This window comes from Sciurus vulgaris (assembly GCF_902686455.1).
Source record: "Sciurus vulgaris genome assembly, chromosome: X".
Taxonomy (NCBI): Eukaryota; Metazoa; Chordata; class Mammalia; order Rodentia; family Sciuridae; genus Sciurus; species Sciurus vulgaris.
Window position 1 is genome coordinate 14066931 of NC_136471.1, and position 19969 is coordinate 14086899.

At 37.0% G+C, this 19969-nt stretch overlaps 1 protein-coding gene across 10 annotated transcripts in view; it reads left to right on the forward strand.

Annotated features, from left to right (window-relative positions):
- The window catches only part of ATP11C (ATPase phospholipid transporting 11C (ATP11C blood group)), a 205513-nt gene that overhangs the window by 171905 nt on the left and 13639 nt on the right, over window positions 1-19969 (forward strand). For 9 of the 10 annotated variants that reach the window (XM_079124796.1, XM_079124795.1, XM_079124797.1 and 6 more), the window contains 4 exons: window positions 1463-1590; window positions 12991-13126; window positions 15653-15718; window positions 18016-18119. In XM_079124796.1, the coding sequence (XP_078980922.1) occupies window positions 1463-1590; window positions 12991-13126; window positions 15653-15718; window positions 18016-18119 (434 nt within the window). The remainder of the gene's footprint in view (window positions 1-1462; window positions 1591-12990; window positions 13127-15652; window positions 15719-18015; window positions 18120-19969) is intronic. The other variant, XM_079124801.1, reaches the window with a different exon arrangement.

A 19969-nucleotide genomic window follows, 5' to 3' on the forward strand; every position in this document is an offset into this window, starting at 1 on the left:
GATTGATGCTTCTTTTGTTTGAATGAAATATAAGACTAAATTACACACCTGTCAATCTGAGTTGTTGTTTTAATTTACTCATTAGCAAAAATGGGTAGTTTCCAAAACAAATATAGTGGTGGGTGCTACAGACTAGTCCTCTCACTTGATAATTAATAGGAATGTAACATCTTTTTTTGTACTTCTTAATTCAACAGAATATTTTGCTGAGCTTCAATCTTTGTTTACAGAATGTGGGAAGTACCTCCACGGTCTATGTAGAGCCATTCTTTTAATTTCATTGATAATGTTGCACAGATTATTTCTTGCTTTTTTCTCAATTGCAGACGAGGGCTCCTTTGGGTCCCGTAGCTCCTTGTGCACCTCCCACTCTGCCTCCATGTCTAGAATTTGAGCTCTTTGGTGGGTAGGGATGAATCTTCTTTGTCCCTGGTATTTGGTACTTTGTAGGCATTCAGTAAGTGTTCTGAAGTCATCTAATGAATAAACTAATGGTCTATTCAAGTTGTTACTGATCTTTTTGAGTCAATCTCCATTATGATAGTAATTGTATCTTTAGTAATTAAAATACATAATTGTATTCATTGATGTAACATTTAAATGCATTTTATTAATCAAAGTACATTTATATGTGTGAAAAATGCATATGAAATTGGTTGCTTTTAATTTAGGATATAGAAAATAGTCATATGGCAATATCTAGTACTGCAGATATACAAAACTCAAGTACTTTTATCAGAATGAGGTTCATAAAATACCTTACTTTTTTCAATAAAGGAAGATTTATAATATAAAATCAGTCCTTTACAAATGTGTTATAACTTCCAATTTGTACTCTTCTGACTCATCAAGTATTTATTGAATGCTTTCTATATGCCAAGTTTTGTTTTGGGAGCTCAAGATTGTCAAAGCACACAGCCAAAGACCACCAGAAACATATTTGTAGTTGATCAAATTAGGCTTATTATTCAGTGCAGGGAGGAAGAACACATACCAGAGGAACTAGAGGGCTTCTCAGAAAGTGTGTTAGAAATGGCTTATTATAGGATTCAGCCTTATAAAATATTAACCAAAATAAAACTGTGACACAGACTGGCTACTACTTGCATTTAGTTTCTCTAACTTATCTTATTTAGTCTTTGCTGAAATAGCAACTATATGCCTATATTTTTAGCAACTAAAAAGTTATTAATGTCTAGTAGAAAGAAAGCTTATAGCATATAAACCTTCTGAATCAGATCCTGATAAGGGGAAGGTATTGTATTAATATGACAAATCACAAAATGTTAGTTTATTTTTTACAGTTACCAGGTAAGGACCTTATTTACAGGTTTCTTTACTGTCCCAAAAATCATGAAAGGAAACTGTCTTGTTTTAGCTAGTGATTTTTCCTAATTCACAAATATCATCTTGTAGATAATTGTTATAGTACGTTTCTTTTCTGTAATATTTGTCATTTCAGCCACTGTATGATGCTACTTATCTTACAATGTACAATATCTGCTTCACATCCCTGCCCATTCTGGCCTACAGTCTCCTGGAACAGCACATCAACATTGATACTCTGACCTCAGACCCGCGATTATATATGTAAGTTAAATATAGCTAAATTTTAACCCCCTCAGACTTTGTAAGTTGTGGATTTCATTTCATTTGCAGGTTGGAAAGAGACAAAACTGCTCACCTGGTTTGAGTACGTGGTTCTGTATTGAATATTAGTGACAAAACTAGATCATTCAATAGGAAAACAACATATTTCCTAGGTGTAGGTCCCACACTTGAGCACATGTGAAGCATACTTTTAATCTGGAATAGTGATTTCTGTAGTGTGAACCTACGTTGTTATAGCATCCACAGAGCCTTATAGAAAGACACAATATTTTAATTTTTAACTGCCAAAAAATTGTACAAAGATTTTTGGTCGTTTAGAATACTAATTCCTATCTTTAGTAGGTTGACCTGAGGTTATATTACCCTTTCTCTTATAAACTGCATATGAAGCGTTAATTGCCACACTTCATTAGCACCATTCTAAAACTGTTTTATGGTAGGAAATAATTAACTCATGAAGCCCTTATATTCTTTCTGTCAGTTGGAAATGGATGTTCTTCTGTATGGATGGGGAATTTGGCACTAACTCCGGTTGTTTAACCTGTGATTTAATTGGATTTTTAGAAGTTAAGCTTACAGCTTAAGATAAAGATGTTAATTTACAGCAGATTATAAACATTGCTAAATAATGGATACCAAGTGCGGGTAGAGAGGCTCAGGTGGTTTATTTGTATGAAATGAAAATGTGCAAATTTAAGGGATTTCTTTAAATAGCATGACTCATAAAATTTTTATTTAGTAATTGTTAGAATTACATTTATAAGATTTATAGTTTTAAAAATATTAAGGGAAATTTCATATATATACAAAAGCATGTAGAACTCTATTTTTATACCTCACACATAAAAATTGTATACAGTAATGGGATAGTAAGTGATGATTCTTACATGTATACACTATATAATGTTTAAATCAGGCTAAACATGTATCTCTCCTCAATTATCTATCATTTCTTCATGGTAAAAACATTTAATACCCTTTCTTCTAGTTTTGTTGACATATATAGTACATTATTGTTATCTGTAGTCACCCTACTATGTAATAACACACTAGAGATTCTTACTCCTAGCTAAATGACCCATTGATTAACTTTCTTTAGCCTTCCCTTCCCCCTCTTCTCCCCAGCCTCTGATAACCATCATTTTATTTGCAACTTCTTTGAGATCAGCTTTTTTTTTTAAGATTCCACTTACCAGTGAGATCATGTGGTGCTTGTCTTTCAGTACCTGCTTATAATCATGTCCACTTTCATCCATGTTGTGGCAAATGACAGGATCTTATTTTTTTATGGATGAGTACTGTTACATCATGTATATGTACCACATTCTCTTTATCCATTCATCCCTTGATGGACATTCAGGTTGATTCCAAATCTTGACAGTTGTGAATAGTGATGCAGTGAATATGGGAATGCAGATGTCTCTTCAATGTACCAATTTCATTTACCACTCACTTTCAACAGCTATCAATTTATCAACAAAGCTGTTCCATTAATAACCCTATCTACTGTATCCCAGGTTTATTTTGAACCAGATATCATATAAAAGTTATTTCAGTATGTATCATGTAAAGATAAGAACTTAAAAAAATAACAGTACCTTATCACTTAAATTAAAGCCCTTAATATCAAATATCCAGTTGTTCAAATTTACCCAGTTGTGCTCATTTTTTTAACACTATTCTTATTTGAATCAGGATCCAAATATGAACTGCACATTGCAGTTGGTTAATATGCTTCTTAATCTCTTAATCTGTAGGTTAACCTCATAATTTGTCAACAAAATCAGATCTTTTATGTTGTAAAGTTTCTGCCAATCTAGAGTTTCCTGATTGCATCTTAACAGCATTGTTTAATATGTTCTGCTGATTCCTGTATTTGTTGAAAATGGTTGATTATGTCTAGAGGGGAATCGTAGAAGTCTTGCTGAGGGGTTGGGGAGGGTATCTCAGTGGTGGAGCACTTACCTAGCTTGTGTGAGGCCCTGGGTTGGATCTCCAGTATCACAAAAGCAAAAAAGGAGACCTTGATAGAAAACTAGAGCTCAACTACCACACCCTCTGAAAATGAGGGACTTGGGCCCAGAAATGACTTACCTAAGGACACAGGGTATTAACCAGAGGCAAAATGAAGATCAAAATTCAGTCCTCCTAATGACTGGCTCTGTGTTCTTTCCAACAGGACAGCAGTTTTCAAACATTATTTGAACTGCAGTTGTTTTCAGTCACTAGAGTGAAATCCACTAGTGGACCTGTTCTGGTTGAAGTGCGACTTGATGCAGTGAGCAGAGTCCCTCCCATTCAATGCCACTAAGAGCTCAGGCTTAACAACCTGAGCACAAATCCTGCTTCTGTCACTTACTGTGTGACCTTGTAAAGGTTACTTACCGGGAATGTGTGTTAATTTTATCTTTAGTAAAACATGGGCAGTGGTAGCACCTAATAACAATGAGTTTGTGAGTGATCAAATAAATCACTACATATAAAAGAACTTTAAAAGAAGTAACACAGTAAGTTTTCAATTGGTGGTAGCTATCAATCTCATTATTCTAATGTCCTCCTCCACATACTTTCTGAACTATGCTGAGCAATTTTATAAATTAAAAAAGCTGTTGAGTACAAATATTTTTTTAAATATATTTTTATTGTAAACAAATGGGATACATGTTGTTTCTGTTTGTACATGGAGTAACAGCATACCATTTGTGTAATCATACGTTTACATAGGGTAATGATGTTGGATTCATTCTGTTATTTTTTCCTTCACTCCCACCCCTCTTTTCCCTCTATACAGTCACTCCTTCCTCCATTCTTGCCCACTCCAACCACCATTATATGTCATCATCTGCTTATCAGTGAGATCATACGTCCTTTGGTTTTTTGAGATTGGTTTATCTCACTTTGCATGATATTCTCCAATTTCATCCATTTGCCTGCAAATGCCATAATTTTATTATTCGTTATGGCTGAGTAATATTCCATTGTATATATGTACCACAGTTTCTTTATCCATTCATCAATTGAAGGACATCTAGGTTGGTTCCACAGTCTTGCTATTGTGAATTGAGCAGCTATGAACATTGATGTGGCTGTATCTCTGTAGTATGCTGATTTTAAGTCCTTTGGGTATAGGCCAAGGAGTGGGATAGCTGGGTCAAATGGTGGTTCCATTCCAAGTTTTCTAAGGAATCTCCACACTGCTTTCCAAAGTGGCTGCACTAATTTGCCACCCCATCAGCAATGTATGAGTGTACCTTTTTCCCCACATCCTCTCCAACACCTATTGTTGCTTGTATTCTTGTTAATCGCCATTCTAATTGGGGTGAGATGGAATATTAGTGTAGTTTTGATTTGCATTTCTCTTATTACTAAAGATGGTGAACATTTTTTCATATGTTTGTTGATTGCTTGTACATCTTCTGTGAAGTGTTTGATGACTGGGTTATTTGTATTTGTCATGTAGAGTCTTTTGAGTTCCTTATATATTCTGGAAATTAGTGCTCTATCTGAAGTATGAGTGGCAAAGTTATTCTCCCACTCTGTAGGCTCTCTCTTCGCATTGCTGATAGTTTCCTTTGCTGAGAGAAAGCTATGTAGTTTGACTCTATCCCAGTTATTGATTCTTGCTTTTATTTCTTGTGCTATGGGAGTCCTGTTAAGGAAGTCTGATCCTAAGCCAACAAGTTGAAGATTTGGACCTACTTTGTCTTCTATAAGATGCAGGGTCTCTGGTCTGATTTCAAGGTCCTTGATCCATTGTGAGTTGAGTTTTGTGCAGGGTGAGAGAGAGAGGTTTAGTTTCATTTGGTTGCATATGGATTTCCAGTTTTCCCAGCACCATTTGTTGAAGAGGCTATCTTTTCTCCATTGCCTATTTTTGGCCCCTTTGTCTACTATTAGAAAATTGTATTTATTTGGGTTTGTGTCCGTGTCCTCTATTCTGTACCATTGAACTACCTTTCTATTTTGGTACCAATACCATGCCGTTTTTGTTACTAGTGCTTTGTAGTATAGTTGAAGTTCTCATATTGCGATACCCCCTGTTTCATTCTTCCTGCTAAGGATTGCTTTAGCTATTCTGGGTTTCTTATTCTTCCAGATGAATTTCACGATTGCTTGCTCTATTTTCTGTAAGGTACGTCATTGGGATTTTAATTGGAATTGCATTGAATCTGTAGAACACTTTTGGTAGTATGGCCATTTTGACAATATTCATTCTGCCTATCCAAGAACATGGGAGATCTTTCCATCTTCTAAGGTCTTCCTCAATTTCTTTCTTCAATGTTTTGTAGTTTTCATTGTAGAGATCTTTTACCTCTTTGGTTAGATTGATTCCCAAGTATTTTTTTTTTTTGAGGCTATTGCAAATGGAGTTGTTTTCCTCATTTCCCTTTCAGCTGTTTCGTTGCTTGCGTATAAAAATGCTTTAGAATTATGCGTGTTGATTTTATAGCCTGCTATTGTGCTGAATTCATTGATGAGGTTTAGAAGTTTTCTGGAGGAGGTTTTTGGATCCTCTCAATATAGAATCATGTCATCAACAAATAGTGACAACTTAAGTTCCTCTTTTCCTATTCATATCCCTTTAATTTCTTTGGTCTGCCTAATTGCTCTGGCTAGAGTTTCGAGAACAAGGTTGAATAGAAGTGGTGAAAGAGGACATCCCTGTCTTGTTCCCGTTTTTAAAGGGAATGGTTTTAGTTTTTCTCCATTAAGAATGATGTTGGCCATGGGCTTAGCATAAATAGCCTTTACAATGTTCAGGTATGTTCCTACTATCCCAATTTTTTCTAGTGTTTTGAGCATGAATGGGTGTTGTATTTTGTCGAACGCTTTTTCTGCATCAATGGAAATAACCATATGATTATTATCCTTATGTCTTTTGACATGATGGATGACGTTTACTAATTTCGGATGTTAAACCATCCTTGCGTTCCAGGGATGAACCCCACTTGATCGTGGCACACAATTTTCTTAATATGTTTTTGGATACGGTTTGCCAATATTTTGTTAAGGATCTTTGCATCTATATTCATCAAGGATGTTGGTCTAAAATTTTCTTTCCTTGATGTGTCTTTGCCTGGTTTGGGTATGAGGGTGATATTAGCTTCATAGAATGAGTTAGGTAGGGTACACTCCTTTTCTATTTCCTGGAATACTTTGAGAAGTATTGGAATGAGTTCTTCTTTGAGGGTCTTGTAGAACTCGGCTGAGAATCCATCTGGTCCTGGGCTTTTCTTGGATGGTAGATTTTTAATGGCTTCTTCTATTTCATTGCTTGTTATTGATCTGTTTAAATTGTGTATGTCCTCCTGATTCAGTTTGGGAGGAGCATATGTCTCTAGAAATTTGTCAATGTCTTCGGTAGTTTCCATTTTGTTGGAATGTTCTATATATCTCTATTAAGTCTAGGTTATTGAGTTCCACGGTTTCTTTGGTTGGTTTTTGTTTGGAAGATCTATCTAGTGGTGACAGCGGTGCATTAAAGTCACCCAGAATTTTTGTGTTGTGGTCTATGTGATTCCTGAAATTGAGGAGGATTTGTTTGATGTACAGGGATGCACCATCATTTGGGGCATAAATATTTACTATCGTTATGTCTTCCTGATTTATGGTTCCCTTAAGCAGTATGAAATGTCCTTCTTTATCCCTTCTGACTAACTTTGGCTTGAAGTCCACTTTATCTGATATAAGGATGGAAACCCCCGCTTTTTTACTGGGTCCATGTGTGTGGTAGGTTTTTTCCCATCCTTTCACCTTTTGTCTATGGGTATCTCTTTCTATGAGATCAGTCTCTTGCAGGCAGCATATTGTTGGGTCTTTCTTTTTAATCCATTCTGCCAGTCTATGTCTTTTGATTGATGAGTTTAGGCCATTAACATTCAGAGTTATTATTGAGATATGATTTGTAATCCCAGTCATTTGGCTTATTTTTGGTTTTTAAGTTGGCTTGGTTTCTCCTTTGAGTGGTTTTCCTCTAAGGTAGTTCCTCCCTTTGCTGACCTCCATTGTTGTTTTTCATTTCCTCCTCATGGAATATTTTGTTGAGAACATTCTGTAGCGCAGGCTTTGTACTTGTAAATTCTTTTAACTTTTGTTTATCATGGAAGGATTTTATTTCATCTTCAAATCTGAAGGTAAGTTTTGCTGGATATAGGATTCTTGGTTGGCAACCATGTTCTTTCAGAGCTTGACATATGTTGTTCCAGGCCCTTCTAGCTTTTAGAGTCTGGGGTGAGAAGTCGGCTGCTTTCGGTATTGGTCTCCCCCATGTGTAATCTGATGCTTTTCTCTCACGGCCTTCAAAATCCTATCTTTATTTTGAATGTTAGGCATTTCCATTATAATGTGCCTTGGTGTGGACCTGTTGTGATTTTGTGTATTTGGTGTTCTGTAAGCCTCTTTTATTTGATTTTCCATTTCATTCTTCAGGTTTGGGAAATTTTCTGATATTATTTCATTGAGTAGGTTGTTCATTCCTTTGGTTTGTATCTCTGTGCCTTCCTCCATCCCAGTAATTCTTAAATTTGGTCTTTTCATGATGTCCCATAGTTCTTGAAGATTCTGTTCATGATTTCTTACCATTTTCTCTGTTTGGGCAACTTTATTTTCAAGATGAAATATTTTGTCTTCATTGTCTGAGGTTCTGTCTTCCAAGTGGTCTAGTCTTTTGGTGATGCTTTCCATTGAGTTTTTTATTTGGTTTATTGTTTCCTTCATTTGAAGGATTTCCTTTTTTTTTTTTTTTTTTTTTTTTTTGAGAATCTCTATCTCTTTGTTGAAATGATCTTTTGCTTCCTGCAGGTGCTCTTTCAGCTTATTGTTATTATCATTCATTGCCTTCATTTGCTCTCTTATCTCATCCTTTGCTTCGTGAATCATCTTAATCATGTATAATCTGAAGTCCTTTTCTGACATTTCTTCTAACATACTGTCATTGGATTCTATTACTATAGAGTCTAGATTTGTTTGTATCATTTTCTTCCTTTGTTTTTTCATGTTGTTCATGTATCTTCCCCTCTAGCAGTGCAGATCTGGGGTATATATAGGGTACAAATTTCCCCCTATAGGATTATAGTGGCCCTATAGGTTTCCAAAACCCTTTCTTTAAGGGGAGATCAATATTAGCAGTGCCCAATTCAGACACTGTGCAATCCTAGACCAAATAGCCCCTATGAGGACAATAACAAAATTGTCATAATAAACCAGAATGAGTTCAAATATTATCTTCAGTAAAACAAACAGATTTGCAATAAGGTCTGCAGTTTCAAATGGAGGACAATGAGGATGCAAAGGGATGTAGAATGTGGCTGTTAATGGGATAGGAAAAGAATATACAGAAGTTCTAGATAATAAAAAGGGTGAGAGTGTAATCAGAAGAAATTGGATGTTAGCATGCAAAAAAGGGAGAAAGAGACTCTGAGGGATCAGGTAAACAAAAGGAAAAGAGCAAGAAAATTCAAGAAATAAAAACTTTAACTTTTTCAATAAGGAGAAAAAATAAAATCTACAGTATAACAGTCATATAGTAATGAAACCTCCTAGATTTCAGTAGCCTGATACATGAGAGGTACCTGACAATGAGCTCTAAGCCTCCAGCAGACGTGTCAGGATGGGGTTTGCCCCACCTAAAGATTGGAGCTGCGGCCTCCAGGATTATCCAAGATGGCCGCTCTGGCTTCAAAATGTGTTGGCAAATGGGGAGCTGCAACTCAGGGGTGGATGTGGTCAGCTGGAGGTCCTGGTGACACGATGTGGTTGGTCCGGCAGGGGTCCTGGAGGTCCGGTGTGTTTGGTGTGGTTGTGGGATCCTGGAGGCCGGGTGCAATCAGTCGGTCTGGGGTCCCCGTGATAGGGCACAGTCAGTTGTTCTGGGGGTCCTGGTGGCAGGTAGCAGGCAGTTGATGTGAGGGCCCCAGAGGCAGGGAGTGATGGGTCGGGCTGAGGGATCCTGGAGATGGGGCTCAGTCAGTCCTGCCAGGGGTCCTACGGGGCCTGGCTGTTGTCTCAAAATGGCGACAGTCACATGTAATCAAACTTGCAGGTACTGTCACAGTTAACTTCCAGGCAACAGCAGGCAGCTGGTGTTCCACTGTTGGTCGGTGATCAGTTTGCTGACTGTTGTCGGAGGATCGGGAGGTGAAACTGGTTTGTTTGGTGATGGATAGGTGTAAGGCAGGCGATGGACAGGCGAGAGGCATGCAAATGGCAGATGACAGGCGCCTGACAGTGAGCAATCTGCACTGAAAAAAGGCCTTGATATGCTGGCAGACTGCAGGTGAACACAGCAGACAAATGGGGTAAACAGCAGGGGATTGATCAAGTACAAATATTTTAAGGATTTCCGTGAAGTTTTAATTATTGCATTGGAGCTGTAAGTTATGAATTATGCAAAAATGCAGGTCATGGTATGCCTGTTGCCCAGACCAAAGTGCAATTTGGCTTCCTAACCTTGTTCTTGTAAGTAGTGAGTACCTGCTTTGATTGAACAGTGCTCTCAAACTATTACTGGATTATAGATTGCCTAGTTACTCTAACTATTCCTTTGTAACATGAAGTACTCATCTATCTGCATGTGATGCTCTTTGCAGTATACCACTTAATTTTAACAGTAGTATTATGTAGCATAGTATATACATATCACCTTTGGGGATTTAGTGACTCAGGCATTTCCAAACACTTTGATGTGAAATAAGACATAATTGGCATGCATGACCATACCTGGTAGAAGGTGCTATTTTTGACAGATTTAAACTTTGATCTGTTCTCCTGCCATTTATAAAACATCATTATACAACTTCAAGCATGTTATTTTATTTTACTTGTTGGAAAGCTAAGACCTAAGAAAGATTAAATTTCAAGGAAGAAAACTTGATTAAAAGAAACATTTTAACAACTGTAGTTAGAAAGCTTGGTAACAGTTAAGAGCATGAAGATATAGATATATATCTGTCTCTTACTGAGTGAACTTTGGCTTGCTACTACACTAATGGTTCCCAGATTCTACTGCACATTAGAATTAATTTGGGAGGTCTTTGTATGTAGTTCAGTGGTAGAACATTTGCCTAGTATGTATGAGGCCCTGGATTCAATCTCCAGCACCATCAAAAATAAAATAAAAAAGAACTACTTTGAGAGCTTTGAAAAGATCTTGATGGTCAGGTTATAATATCATGCCAATTAAATCAGAATAAAAGTTGGATGCTGTGGTGCATGCTTGATTATCTCAGCCACTGGGTAGGTTGAGGGCATGAGGATTACAAATTTGAGGCCAGTTTGGGCAATTCGATAAGACCCTGTCTCAAAATAAAAATAAAACCAGGTGTGGTGGCGCATTCCTGTAATCCCAGTGACTCCAGGGACTAAGGCAGAGGATCCCAAGTTCAAGGCCACCCTGGCAATTTAGCAAGACCCTGTCTCAAAATAAAAGATAAAAAGAACTAGGAATGTAGCTCAGTGGTGTAGTTTCTCTTGTGCCAGGCTAGCTCATACGCGGGGTAAGGGCATGGTGTCAAGACCCAGACTCCAGGAGTTGGGTGGAAGTAGGCTTGTGGTGAGCAGACTGCAAACTCATTTATTGCAGGAACAGCTATACATTTTATAGGTTTCTTGCTCAATCACAATGTGCCACAGGGGATCAGACCACCAGGTTCCTATACAGGTTGCCTTGGTAACAGGGAGTCAACTTGGGGCAGTTGTTTACTTTCCTAGGTAGGAGAAGCAGAACACTTCCCTGCAGGTTTTCCTTACACACTTGAGACATTCACTGCTGCCAGTCAAGAACTAGGATTTCTCCCAACATTTCCCCCATTTTTATTAATTTGGACAAGGGATTCCTTCAGGAGGACTTGATTGACCTGAACCCTTGTGATTCTTGTGTTGAAAATGGACTGCAAGCATTTAAGAACTGCAGGCTAATCCTGCATTATAGTAGGATTTAGCATATTAAGCAGGTTCTATTTAAAGGTGATAACACAGACCTCTCCTGGGAGGGAGAAGAAGGCCATGGCTGATGGTCTAAAGTCCCAAGAAGTGAGCGCACCCTACATCTTTTATAGGTTAAGGTCTCTTTTGTTCTCCAGTTCTCTCCCCCCTTATCTCTCCTTCCTGCCTATGTGACTAGGCTTAGTTTTGCAGATGAGATGCATAAAGTGAGAAGGGAATGGGCAAGGGAAGAGCTAAAGTGATTCAGCCAGGTAAGAGCCCAGGGGGCATTAATTAGCAGCTCCTTGTCTGCAGGCCTTTATAAGGGCAAGTAAACCTGGTAATCAATGGGCTCTGCAGGTCCTTGACATTCCATTCTCTCAGGGGCAGTCTCCAACTTCCAGAGACAGATGGCTTTCATGGCCTCCATTTCCTCCATTTGACTTGATCCCCTATTTCTATACTAACTGCCTGTCCCCAATTCTGGCTTCACAGTGGTAGAACACTCCTGAGTTCAACCCTAGAGATAGGATCTCACTAAGTTTCCCAGTACTGCCAAAAAAAAAAAAAATCAGAATGAGAATGGGAGCCACGCATCAGTGTTTATTGTGTAATTGACATGAATTTGTACTTATTTATGGGGTATAGTATTATAATCCATATATACAACATACAATGATCAAATCAGGTCATTAACATTTCCCTCTCCTCAAATATTGTCATTTCTCTGTTCTGGAAACCTTCAAACTTTTCTCCTCTACTTGTTGTGAAATATCTAATTAATTGGAACCTAGTTAATATACTGTGCTGTAGACATAAGAACTACTTCTCTCCCTCTTTTTTTGAATCTATTATCTACCCTCTCACTCCAGTCCCCACCCTTCCTATCTTCTCTTGACCTCTATTTTACCATAGTTCTATGTGATCAACATTTTTTGCCTTCCTCAAATGAGTGAGAATATGCAGTATTTGTCTTTCTCGTATCAGTGTCTTAAATATCCCTAGGTGATTCTAATGTACATCAAGTTTAGAACACTTTTCTGAGGCTCATTGTTGTTTATAAATGGGGATAATAATAATACATATCTCACATAGTTTTTATGTGGATAAAAATAGTTAATATATAAGTAAACGCTTAACCCAGGTCCTAGCGTATAATAAGTAAATCATTAAATGTGACCCAATTATTATTGATGATGTTATTGTTGTCAGCAGCCAGAATTTTAGAAGCGCTTTGACAGTTTATTGACAGTTTATTCCTCTGTTAGGAAGTGATCACATGAAAATCAACCTTCAGCTTAGTCTGGGTGTTTACCAAAAAACCTTTCAATCCATCAGGGTAGCCCCCTTCATTATAACAGGATCAAATTCTGTGCCTACCTTTGGTGTTTCACTTCATCTTTAAACAAAGAGCCTACAGAGATTGATTAACCTGTTTTTTCCCCCATTTCTCAATAGGAAAATTTCTGGTAATGCTATGCTACAGTTGGGCCCTTTCTTGTATTGGACATTTCTGGCTGCCTTTGAAGGGACAGTGTTCTTCTTTGGAACTTACTTTCTTTTTCAGACTACATCCCTAGAAGATAATGGAAAGGTAAAAAAGAAGTGTCATTACATCTTTTGGTATTATAAGCATGGCTTTTCTTCTTTCTTTCCATAGGCATTGGTTCTGTCTTATATATACTCTTGCTATAATCATTTTGCAAACCATTTTTCTCAAGATACAGTATTTAGGGCTGGGGATATAGCTCAGTTGGTAGAGTGCTTGCCTTGCAAGCACAAGGCCCTAGGTTCAAATCCCTAGCACCACCAAAAAAAAAAAAATACAGTATTTAGTTTTCACAATTTCTTTTAAAATAATGGAAGTATTGCAATAAGAAATCCCTTTTGGAAACTTAACTTGGCTTTGATTTTTGTTAGGTGAACAGAATTCTTGGAACTTCAGACTTTGGACCCCTGCGCTTGGATATGAGAAAGGCTTTGAAACAAAGTCTGGCCCCAGTTATTTTTTTTATTCATAGTGGCTTTCCATGTTTGGAGTTGAAGGGAGTAGCTGCTATATCTATGGTGTGTTGTATCAAGCAGTGCAGAGAGGGAGTTCTTTTCTCTCCTTCCTTTCCTTCTAAATGGGAGCATAGTGTTCTCCCAGAAAGGTTACACTGGTCCTGCCAGTGCCTTCCCAGCAAGTAACTTTATCAGTCAGAAGCTGCATTAGAATGGTTTTTTGCCCTGGCTGTACTCTAGGAGAGAGTTTCTTTTGGAGGACAGAGGATGCCTTCTTCATTTATACATAGTGGGCAACTGAGCACACTGCCTTGCATGCTGCTTTCACTATGTTCTCCTTTCCCATTTCTGGTATTCCTCTTGTATGGTCATTCTTTATAATCATAATGCAAAGCAAAAGCTAAGGTTCAAAAATAATTTGCTGAGTACAATAACTGTGTCTGGAATCTACACAATTAGCATCTATTACAGAATGATGAACTCAGTGAATTTGAATGATACTTTGAAATTAGGCAAATTCTCTCTAATTTAGACTAGCAGAAATCAGTTTAGTATGAATCCAAGAAAATTCTTAATTCTAAAGTAATTGCTAGGAAAATGCAGATCTGCTTTAGTGTAGATACATGTAGCACTTGCCAAGGAAAGTGCCCTGCTAAATCTTAGGAAAGTCACATCTGCTTTCCAAGTGAACTTTGCCCATCAGTAAGAATGAATTCAGTTTTGTCCCTTCAGCTTTATGACTGATTCTGTGACTTTCACTGTTCTTTGGCACATACACTATATATAGCTGACTACTGCTTAAGAAAAATTTGCTCCAGGTAGACAAGGTAGTGCATGCCTGCAATCCCAGTAGCTAGGGAGGCTAAGGAGGGAGGATCATAAGTTCAAAGCCAGCTTCAGCAACTTAAGGAGACTCTGTCTTGAAATTTTAAAACAACAATAATAATAATAAGAGCTGGATATGTAGCTCAGTGGTTAAGTGCCCCTGGGTTAATTCCCAACACCCCCCCCACCAAAAAAAAAAAAAAAAAAGAATTTGCTCTCAATTAGGCAGATACTCTCCCCTCTCCAGGCCTGTTGACACTATTTATTCATTTGCTCAGCGAATTTTCTGGGTGATACACAAGAAGCATCAACTCTGCCTCTTTCTGATTCATTATCCATTTTGAGTTCACAAAGTCCAAATTAATAAGTTTTTATTGTATATGTTACCATCCTTCTAAGTGTTTGCTAAAATTACAATAAGGGTAAGAACTGCTATCAGCAACTAAACATTGACACCCATGTATGATTTGATTGAATCTTTTTTTTTTTTTTTTTTGCTTCTATTAACCTTAAGTTTTTGTTTTTATTTTTTAAAAACCTTTTACATCTCATTTTCTGTTTTAATGTTATGCATTCAGATCTTGACAGCGTTTGGTAAGCATATGTGCCATTCATTGCCATCATTTGGATTTATATGTGGTATTTTCTTTTCTTTGATGTGCTTATGCTGACAGCTCATATTTACAGCCAAAAAATTAGACTCATTAAAAAAAAGTGAATCCATTTGTCTGCAAATTATTGCTAATGTGAGAACTTTAGTGATATTATAGGAAAGGACCATATCAAACTGTTTAGAAATATGAGTCATCTAAATGACTTGTTCTGATGAATATTACATTTAATAGTGCTTTCTCTCTCTCTCTCTCTCTCTCTCTCTCCCTCTCCCTCCCTCTCCCTCCCTCCCTCCCTCCCTCCCTCCCTCCCTCCCTCCCTCCCTCTCCCTCCCTCCCTCCCTCTCCCTCCCTCCCCCTCTCACTCTCCCTCTCTCTCTCCCTCTCCCTCTCTCTCCCTCTCTCCCTCTCTCTCCTGTCTTTATCAAATCAGTGAGTTCCCTGTTTGTTGCTGCATGGAATAATGGGAATAAACCCTAACAACCACAGCTGTGGCATACCTGTCCGTGAACATTTAGGGGCACAAGAATATCTAGAATTGTGACTTGATCTAATTGAGAAGTTATTTTCCTAAACAAAATTCATATAAAAATCTATGTCAGTTACATGCAGGATTAACATTTAATTTTTTAAGCAGGCTTGTGTATTCATGGTACATGTAATCATTAAATGTTTTTCAGGTATACGGAAACTGGACTTTTGGAACCATTGTTTTTACAGTCTTAGTATTCACTGTAACTCTGAAGGTTAGATTTTTATTTATTCAAGTACATTAAAACCATTTTTGTAATAAGTTCCGGTCTTATCCTAATATATCATTTTTATCTCTGATCTTTATTTTCGTTGCTGCTTGTTATTCAAGCTTTTGAATGCTTACTAAAAAGTATGTGATGCTGAGGATTTGGGCATTTGTATATATTTGTCATCCATTTTTCTAGTATTTTGTCTACTATTTTGTTTTACTTTTATGTTGAAACTCTGTTCTTAATTGCTATTTTTTAAGACATGATTAGTGGCTTATAAACAGACTGATTTTCTGAGTATGTGTGTGTATATTTTCATGTTAAGTATTTGAGACTTTTGTTTAAGAACCTCTGGCCTACGAAGAATTTGAATATTTAAAATACTTAAATAGGTGTCCATGAGCATGATATGTGTATAAACAGGTTTGCTAGTAATGAAATTTTATAAAATGTATTCACCACTGAAATTTATCTGTTAGTGATAAAAGTGCATAAGTATACACAGCAGATGAGATAACCTGTAAGAAGGATAATTTTGGCAAAATCATTGGTATTTACATGCAACCATGAGGCTTATGAGTAGGAACTCTTATAGTTGAACACTTAATTATTTTGATCATTCCAATAATAAACACCTTATGTGGGGTCAAAAAATAAATACCTTGAAGTGAACATACCCAGTGGTCAGAACCAGAATTCAGAAGTACAGTTGTCATAGAACCTCTCTAGTCATTTTGTCCATATAGCTAACATGTTTACATTGCTCATCTATTCTTTCAGATTGTTGACTTTAAAAGGAAGTGTTAGGGGCTGGGGAATAGCTCAGTTGGTAGAGTGCTTGCTTTGCATGCACAAGGCCCTGGGTTCATGTTTACATTGCTCATCTATTCTTTCAGATTGTTGACTTTAAAAGGAAGTGTTAGGGGCTGGGGAATAGCTCAGTTGGTAGAGTGCTTGCTTTGCATGCACAAGGCCCTGGGTTCAATTCCCGGCACCACCAAAAAAAAAGGAAATATTAAAATTCATCTCAGTTTAGCCACTTAATAGCTTTGTGTCCTTAGACATGTAACTTCACTTCTGTGCTTCAGTATCCTCTTCTGTAAAATCAAGACAAAAGTAGCACCTTCCTGTCTTGGGATTTTTTGTAAGGCGTCAACTGTTTATAACAAATATTAGTTGTTATTATTGTTAGGCTTCACAGGATCATGATTTGAAGTGGAAACCTCTTCTCCCTTTCTTCCCCCCTGGCCTGGAATATGGCCTCAGGGCTTCCCAGTTGCCCTTCATAGTTAAAGTCAACCTTACTGCAGCATCTATCATGTATAACTCAAAAGATATTCACTTCCTCCTCCTTTGGATGAATATTATTGTGACATTTTTCTTAGCAGTCTAAAGGGTGGGAATTCAAGATTGGGCTGCATTAACAATGTTATCAACATCCTGTGTATGAACAAGAAACTGTAACAGAGGGATGAACCATGGTGTCACAGCAAGTAACAAAATGGAAACACTACCTCCTCTCTAAGAAATAAATGCTCTGGATATTCTTAGCCCATTTGAACCAGAAGTTTTAAGCAAGTAGAGCATACTTTGTTTTTAGGTCATATTTGAAAACCCTAGAAAATATAATCTGAAAACATAATCAGTCCTCACAAAAACATGAAGAAATTAAAATCTAGGGTGACTGAACATTCTATTAATTTAATGGAATAGATGCAGGTTTTACAATTGGAAAGGTATGCTATATAATCAGGCCCATGATCCATTGCTACATGATGTAAAATGCATAGAGCTAGTTGTCTTTATATTTAGGGACAACTGTGTTGTGTTTACGTTTTCATAACTCCTTACATGATGTCTACCCTTCCTAGCAACCCCTTCCCACTCCTATTGCTTTTTAGCGTACCTGCCTGTACCAGTTAGTCCTCCTTTTCTCATCAATCTCCCTGGCCACTGCTACCTGAAGACTTGGGGCTCCAGCTTCCTGGATATTACCATTATCTTATTCCTTGCCCATTGTCCAATTCTGAGGCATCTGCAGCCCCACCCCTTATAGCTATATGACTTAACCCCCACCTCTGTGCCCATGCTGTAGAATTGAGAGGTGTTGGTGTAGTGTTCAGCTTTCTCACCTTAACTCTTTGAAAGGCTGTTCTTTTAGTTCAACTTTCCTTTGAATCCCTGGCCAAAGCTAGATCCTCTCATAGCTATCATATTGTGTACAGGTTATTGAATATCATCATTTATTACCTGGTGCAATTTGTACTCATCATGAAATTTCTTGTGCTGTATCTTTTCAGCTTGCCTTGGATACTCGATTCTGGACGTGGATAAATCACTTTGTGATTTGGGGTTCTTTAGCCTTTTATGTATTTTTCTCATTCTTTTGGGGAGGAATTATTTGGTAAGTAGCTATGCAAGTGTGAACCATATGTAAATAACTGTGTGTGTGTGTGTGTATGTACATTATTAAACATTCATTATACTTTTAAAGTTTTTTTTATATATTTTCTTAGTTGACAGTGGACTTTATATAATTTATTTATATGCAGTGCTGATAATTGAACCCAGTGCCTCACATGTTCAAGGCAAGGGCTCCGCCACTGAGCCACAACCCCAACCCTAAAATTTTGATTATATAAGATAGCAGACCCTTAATATTAACAGAGTAGAGGTTACTTATAGTTTGTAATGCTGCTGATATAAGGTGAAATTTCAAATGCTAGTGTGTAGACCACACAGTCACTCAAAAAGACCTTCCTTTAGTATCCCCCTGTCCAAATCTTCAAATTTGAGAATGTGTAAACATCTCTCTTTGAAGTGAAACTAATTTCTACCAAGATCTCTCATGTGATTCCACTATAAATCCTATGAATTTTCAAAATCCTGATATATTGGCCTTATATACTATTATCCATTTGGACCCTGTTCTCTCTTTAAAGTGTGTAGTTGTCCCTCAGTATCTGTGGAGGTTTGGTTCCAGGACACCCCTGTGTATACCAAAAGCGTCAGACGCTCAAGTCCCCAATATATTTAGAATAGCATAGTATTTACATATAACCTATGTATGTCCTCCCATAAACTTTAGATCATCTCTAGATGACTTATAGTACCTAATACAGTGAAAATGCTGTGTAAATAGTTGTTATACTGTATGATTTATGGAATAATGACAGGAAAATATCTGTATATGTTCAATATAGACAAGTTATTTTTCAAATATTTTTTGTCCAAAGTTGTTTGAAGCCAGATTTAGAACCCATAGATATGAGTGCTAATACCTGTCATTCATGTCACTACAGATGTGCTAAAGGCTATATAAAATATATACCACTTAATACTCAGCTATATCTTAATCACCGTCTCACTATTTTGGGATGGGAGTAGGCAGATTATACAGCTTAGCCTCAGAATTCATTTACTTCATCTTGGTTCAGAAGGTGTTTATTCAGAATCCATTTTGTGCTTATTTATCTCTGTAAATAGGATACTCCACCTCAAGATTAGAGTCCAGTGATATACATATAACTTTTGATGAGGGGAGGTATAAGGAATGAAAATAAGTTGTATTTGCATCTCCTTTTCTTATTCCCTAAGGCCCATATTTTGTTTTTAAATGTCAAATTTGTTTTCATTAATCAATGGCTTCCCTTGATAAGAATGCCAGCAGCAAGGAGCAAAGCTAGAGTAAGCCATGGGATGAGATTCCAAGATTATATATCTTCACTGCTTTGTGCAAAATCGTACATACATATAAAACTTTTTATCACAGAAATGTGAGGACTATGTTTTATATCCCTTGAAAATTAATTAAAATGTTTTGAAAAGCTTTTCTTATAAAAGCCTTAAGAAATAAAAATATGAACAACCTAAGCACTTAAGTACCAATTTCAGAAAGCATATATATTTGGCACCTCTATAGGTAATTATTGAGAGCAGCAAAACTGAAGAAAGTCTGTTTTCTTTAATATACAAATGAGTCAAAGTTGATTAAGCAAAGGCAATATACAATTGTAGATCTGCCCAGAGTACCATAATTCTATGAATTTGTGTAATCAACATCTAACAATTGTGCAAAATTTCCACAAGATTAAAATGTTTCTAGCAATCTTAACATTCTAATCCTTTCTACAGACTATTCCTTATTGATTAAATCATTTAAATGATTAAGACATTGCTACTCCTGTTTAATCATTAGTAGTATTTAATAAAAATAAAATACAGTAGTTCTTCTTCCTCCACAGGTTTACTTTT